The sequence below is a fragment of the Indicator indicator genome, chromosome Z, assembly GCF_027791375.1.
Source record: "Indicator indicator isolate 239-I01 chromosome Z, UM_Iind_1.1, whole genome shotgun sequence".
Taxonomy (NCBI): domain Eukaryota; kingdom Metazoa; phylum Chordata; class Aves; order Piciformes; family Indicatoridae; genus Indicator; species Indicator indicator.
Genome location: NC_072053.1, coordinates 82,653,590 through 82,659,589, shown reverse-complemented (window position 1 = coordinate 82,659,589; position 6,000 = coordinate 82,653,590). Strand labels below are relative to the sequence as shown.

General features: G+C 42.5%; 1 protein-coding gene across 1 annotated transcript in view; it reads left to right on the top strand.

Annotated features, from left to right (window-relative positions):
- The first annotated feature begins 566 nt into the window (after window positions 1-566).
- ACO1 (aconitase 1) overlaps window positions 567-6,000 on the top strand; it is a 28,835-nt gene continuing 23,401 nt past the window's right edge. Inside the window, exons 1-2 of the mRNA XM_054397273.1 lie at window positions 567-681; window positions 2,376-2,544. Of these exons, the coding sequence (XP_054253248.1) occupies window positions 585-681; window positions 2,376-2,544 (266 nt within the window). The 5' untranslated portion in view covers window positions 567-584. The remainder of the gene's footprint in view (window positions 682-2,375; window positions 2,545-6,000) is intronic.

Here is a 6,000-nt window from a genome sequence, read left to right as displayed (position 1 = left end):
TTTACAACAGAATCTACTGTAATTTTTTTTTTTTTTTAATTGGTGGTGACATGAACAAAACTCTGAAATCAGGAAGATCTTTGATAGTCAGTCTTCGTAATCTTAGTTTGTAACACTTTCTGGCTCAAGTAAAGCTATTGTGTTTTCTGTTTTAGTTCAATTGTTTTTTGGTTTTGAATGCAAGTGCCTGTCTGCTTAGCTTTAGACCAGTGCCACTTAAGAGATGGGAGCGTGCTGTGGTGGTGCTTTATGGATTACAGAGGCACAAAGTAAGCATTAAAAAGAAGAGAATAGTGTGAAATTGCTCTGTAGAACATGTGGTGTATCCATATTTTTAACAATGCAGTTATCTTCCTGCAGGCCTTTTATCTCTGAGGACCTGTTACAAGTAGGCTTGTAGGGGAAAGGGCATGACTAACATAGACTGTGCAGTAACTTTTTGTCTGGTACAGGTCTTGTATATGGGACAGATGCGTTGTGGTGGGTCTGTGGGACATGAACTTTGTGTGTGGGACAGATGTGGTGAAAATGGCTTTGATTTTTTTTCTTTTGTGTTTTAGGGACACTAAGTGTCTTGAGTAACCATGAGCAACCCTTTTGCACGGCTTGTGGAGCCACTGGACCCTAAACAGCCTCAGAAGAAGTTCTTCAATCTGAGCAAACTGGAAGATGCAAGATATGGTGAGTTGACAACACAAGGAGAGCATTTCATTAACAGTGATGAATGTAACTTGAAGAGACATTGCAATGTGGATGATACTTGGTCTCTGCAGAGAAGTATGAATTCAAAAGATGGTTCTTGGAAGCAAAGTTCTGGAAAACCTTAATTCTGAAAATGTAGAGTTACAGAAATACTGTCGAGGTCGGAGTCTTACTTTCTCAGCATGCTGTGCACACACAGTCTTATTTCTTGAGTCTAGAGTGGATGAGGAGGACTAGGTTGAAACTTAAAGGCACAAGTTTTCTTATATACTGTTGTGCTACTGTGAAAGGCTGGAAAGGACTTAGTACTGATAGGAATAAATAATCCAAAAAAGATTGTGCAGATGTAAAAAGCAGTGGCTAGAAGGTCTTTCCCATGGAGGCTTTTTCTTCAATTCTTCTGAAGAATGTACTTAGGCACCTTCCATGTCTTACTGTGCCACTGACTGTATTTATAGCTTGGAGCTGTCTATGTTGGGTATTTTTCCTCCTTCAGAAAGGAAACAGGTGATTGAGGAAAATTAAGGAGAATTCAGGAAGCAAGAGGTGGAATATTTTCTGTGAATGCAGGCAATGCATGTCCATTGCGGGCTCAGATAGTGTGTACACAAGAAATCAATGAATGTTGGTCTGGATATGTGAAAAGCATAGTTGACTCCTAAGAAATAGACAAATTCCTGTGTGGTATTACCAGCAGGTCTGTTCCAGGGCTCTAAGAGTGATAAACTCCAGATTCTTCAAGGGAAAAAATTCTCACTATCCAGCAGAAAAATGTAATTATTTGGCAGTAGCAGAATGAGATGAGGAGGGGAGAAGATTAAAAAAAAACCAACAACCAACAACAAAACCAACCAAAGAAACCCCAAATTAATATGAATGGCTGTGTCATGAATAATAGGGTTTTTTTGTTTGTTTTTTTGTGATAGCAGTAATGAAATCTCACTGTGGTTAAGTTACTGTGGCCCTTTGTAGAAAGCTGAAACAAACTTCTCAAGTGGTTTTTGAATGTAAATATTCTGAGAGGAAATCAAGCAGCTATTACTGCAGTGGACCAGGGGAGAAAGAATAGAGAAGCCTTTATTAACGTCTTCTTCAGACCTATTGCTTATAGTAAGTCCTTGTCAGGACTGCTCTAATAATACTTTGTGTCATCTTTTGTAAGTGTTTCTATCTTGAAGTAACACAAGATCAGCAGATCTTATGCCGTTTTAGTTTCATTCTCCATCTCTGGAGAAGAGGCTACCCAGACCTCTAAAGCTATGCTTTCCAATATAACAGATAGAAAATTACTGGTTTTTTCTAGTATATTTATATGACTGTGTTCAGTGACAAGAATGAAACTGCAGAGAAGGAAGCTGAGTGCAGCATGTTTTGGAGTAGTATTGCCACAGAGGGTGGAAGAGCTGTGAAAAAGGAGTCCTTTCATCAAAGATGTCCACAGTCTCACAGGGGCCGAGATAATCAATCTGCTCAAAGAACTGGGTGGAACAGTTCTGGGTGGAACTGGCAAGGCTGGAGGCTAGAAAAGGGTGTCTGATAATCTGCAGTAGAGCCTTGTGACAATCCATGGACAGCACTCAAGGAGCTGTCTGCCCCAGGTGTGGTGCTCTGCACCTTCTGACACGTCTCCTCAGGTCAGAACTGACTTTGTGTCTTGCCTCTTACCCATGCAGCACGCCTGCCGTTTTCTATTCGAGTCCTCCTGGAAGCAGCAGTCCGTAACTGCGATGAGTTCCTGGTGAAGAAGGCAGATGTTGAGAATATTCTCAACTGGAAAGTGATGCAACACGAGAATGTTGAAGTGCCATTTAAGCCTGCCAGAGTTATTCTTCAAGACTTCACGTGAGTCTGATGCTCTCCAGAGCTAGGAAGAGGAGGTCTTGAAAGTGCAGCAATGCTCAGGCCTGGGGTGGAGGACTGAGCTTAAGGGGGAAGTGAAAGGTTTGGGAAGACCTTTCTCAGCTTTCCTGAATGCCACACTACAAGCCAACAGTGGGAGAGGCAAATGCCTGTGCTAAAAGCATTGAGTGAAATAAATACCTTTATGAAAGTCTTCAAAACAGAGGGGAAGAAAATGGAATGGATAAAGTGCGTCCAAACAGGGAATTCGGAGTTTAGAGGATTCATTGGTTTTTTTGGGGGGTATGTGTATATCTTTCTGTTATTTTTCCAGGGGCCCTTCTTTCAATTTTCTATCCTTTCCAAAGCTCATTTGTAACCCACGTCATGATTTTTCTCTTCCAAATCAGTATTATTCTAAATGTATTGTTATCAAAAAGATTAATGTCTTTTTGCCCAGAAATGTGAACTGGGGTTCCTACCTGGTGAACTGTGCCATGGGAAATTGAGACTGGAGACTAGGAAGAAATTCTTCACAGTGGGGGTGGTGAGACACTGGAACAGGTTGTCCAGGGAGGTCATGGATGCCCCCTCCCTGAAGGTATTCAAGGCCAGGTTGGATGAGACCTCGAGCAACCTGTTCTGGTGGAAGGTGTGCCCACCCATGACAGTGGAGGTTGGAACTGGATGACCTTTAAGGTCCCTTCCAACCCAAACCATTCTATGATTCTGTGATTGTTGTTGCAGTGTGTTAGTTCCCATATGTCAGCATGTAGCAGTCCCTGGTAGATGTGGAAAGTCAATTTTCAGGTGGAACAGTGGCTTCTTACTGGTTTTTAATACAGCCTTTGACTTGCAAATCCATTGTCCTTTTGTACCTTTGTCCTCTGCCTTTGTTAGAGTTTATTTCATCCACGGTAAGCTGACTTTGCTGCTCAGAACAGTAACCTGTCTAACCTGTCATACCTTCTGTTTTGCATTTTCCCAAGTGTTGGCCAAGTGCTAGAGACCTAGTACATCTCAGCTCCCAAAGACATAAAGAAAAATTGGAAAACCCTGGACTGAAAGAAATGCTGATTTCCTATCTATTTTTACCTGCTGGCAGCTGTTAACATTTTAAACAGCTAGAGCACAGAAAAAGCCAAAAGTCCAAGTGAACATTTTTCTCTTTGCTGCTGCACTTCTTTCTTGCCCTCTACTCTCCTGCTGAGTTTTAAAATTCTGCCTACAGGTCTGCAGGACAGCTGCAGTCATGATTAATGAGCTCCTGGGCAGACTTCTGAGTGGGAGCTTTTGGAAAAGGCAGCATTTGTAAGCTGGCAAAACAACACCTCCAATCCCTTCCACCCCTTGCCCTCCCCCAAATCCACCTGGGTAGCATAACACAACATTTACAATTTTTCTTGGCATATGCATCTCATGAGATAGCAAACTGCTTCAGAACACTGAATGTTAGTTAGTTGAAGTTTAGATAGTGTGGACACATTTTTCTGTTTGTTTTTTTGGTAAACACTCAGGATTCTTACAGTGAAATTCTGCAAGAATTACAAAGCCCATTTCCTTCTGGTGGATGGTGGCTTGATGGGCACTTCTGCCAGCTCCCTCAGTACCCTTGGGTGTATGCCATCTGGTCCCTCAGACTGTGATTCTGTGATTGTTCTTAAACTATTTCTGACATATTTTAAATATATTTTAAAAATCCTGACAGCCTTCTTAAAATCAGTTGAAAACATAAATTCTCACTGCTTTGTGCTGCTCTTGAGAAATGTAGTGTTCTCAGTGGGTTACTGAATCCTAGAATCATAGAATTGTTCTTGTTGGAAAACAATTCCAAAATCACTGAGCCCAACCACTAAACTTGACACCTCCACAGCCACTAAACCACATCCTGGAGTGCCATGTTCACACATTTCTTGAACACCTTCAGGGATGGTGACTCCACCACCTCCCTGGGCAGCCTGTTCTAATGCCTGACCACTCTTTCTGTGAAGAAATTTTTCCTAGTATCCAACCTAAAGCTCCCCTTGCATAATTCCAGGCCATTTCCTCTAGTTCTGTCACCCGATACTGGGGAGAAGTGACCAACCCCCGCCTCCCTCTAACCCCCTTTCAGGGAGTTATAGAGAGCAATGAGGTGACCCTTCACCCTTCTCTAGACCAATCAGTACCAGTTCCTTCAGATGCTCCTCACAAGACCTATTCTCTAGACCCTTCACCAGCTTTGTTGCCCTTCTCTGGACCTGCTCCCCAGACCCTCAGTGTTCGTCCTCAGTGAGGAGCCTGAAACTGAACACAGTGTTTGAGGTGTGGCCTCACCAGTGCCCAGTAGAGGGGCATGATCCCTCCTCCTGCTGGTCACACTATTGCTGATCCAGGCCAGGATGCCAAATCCTTATGAACACTTCAGACAGCTCTTTTTTGTTTCAGCAGCCAGAAAAAACAGTTAAGGCTGGTATGCAAGAGGGCCTCCCAAACTGGTTGAAAAATATCCTGGTAGTGTGTACCTCTGTAGAAGCTGAGCATGCATCTGCTGAGAAGCAGCAGAAGCTTTGTTAAAGTAACTATGGAAATGTGTATGGTTTGTTAGGTGAGAGGGCTGTTGAAGTGCCAGAGCTTCTGCTTGCTGCTCTGTTTAATTATGACTAAACTTGGGTTGGAAGTGGAGGATGGTTGAAAGACTCTCATGTGCATTACTGTGACCCTCTCTATAGTTTAGCTGCCTCCTGTAGGAAGGAAGGCTTAATTTAAGGATTTGAAAATAATTTTGGATGAATGAGACATACCAGCATAGAGAAAAAAGCCTCTTAACTTTTTTCTGAGAAGCAGTTTGGGGGCTTGCTGGATTGTCACAAGGTAAGTGGAAAGTCAGAAATGCTTGAAAATGAGTTATTTGGGTGTCATTTGTGATATAAGGTCTCTAGTCACAAGATTTTGTTAGAACAGACATGCCTTATTTCTGCCTTGCATGTTTGTCCTGTGATCTGTCCAAGGCTGTTAAATTCACTTCTGAAAATAGTTATTCTGTGCATGTGTTTTGCAGTCATATCCTTTGTATTGCAAGAAATCTGATGCCCTGCTCTACCAGTTTCACTTGGGAGTGGAGAAGTGTAACAGTGTGAGAGCTGAAATCCCCACCACCACAATAACCAGGCTAGCTCAGTTATTGAAGCAAATGAAGCAAATGAAAGCTGTATTTAAGCAAATCTACAATCTATGATGAAATACAATGAATATGTACAAACATACAAAATTCACAACATTTACAAATATGTACAAATCAACAGAAAAGCACAACCAAGCTCCCTTTGCTTCCCCCCCAAAGGGGCCTTTCCCAAGGGGCCTCTCTCCCAGGAGCCTCCTCCCCCCAGACCCCGCTGGCAGAAAGCAGAGAGTTAAGAAGCAGAGAAGCTGTTAAACTTAGCTCACGAAGGTCAGTGTGTTATCTTCAGCCAGAAAAGA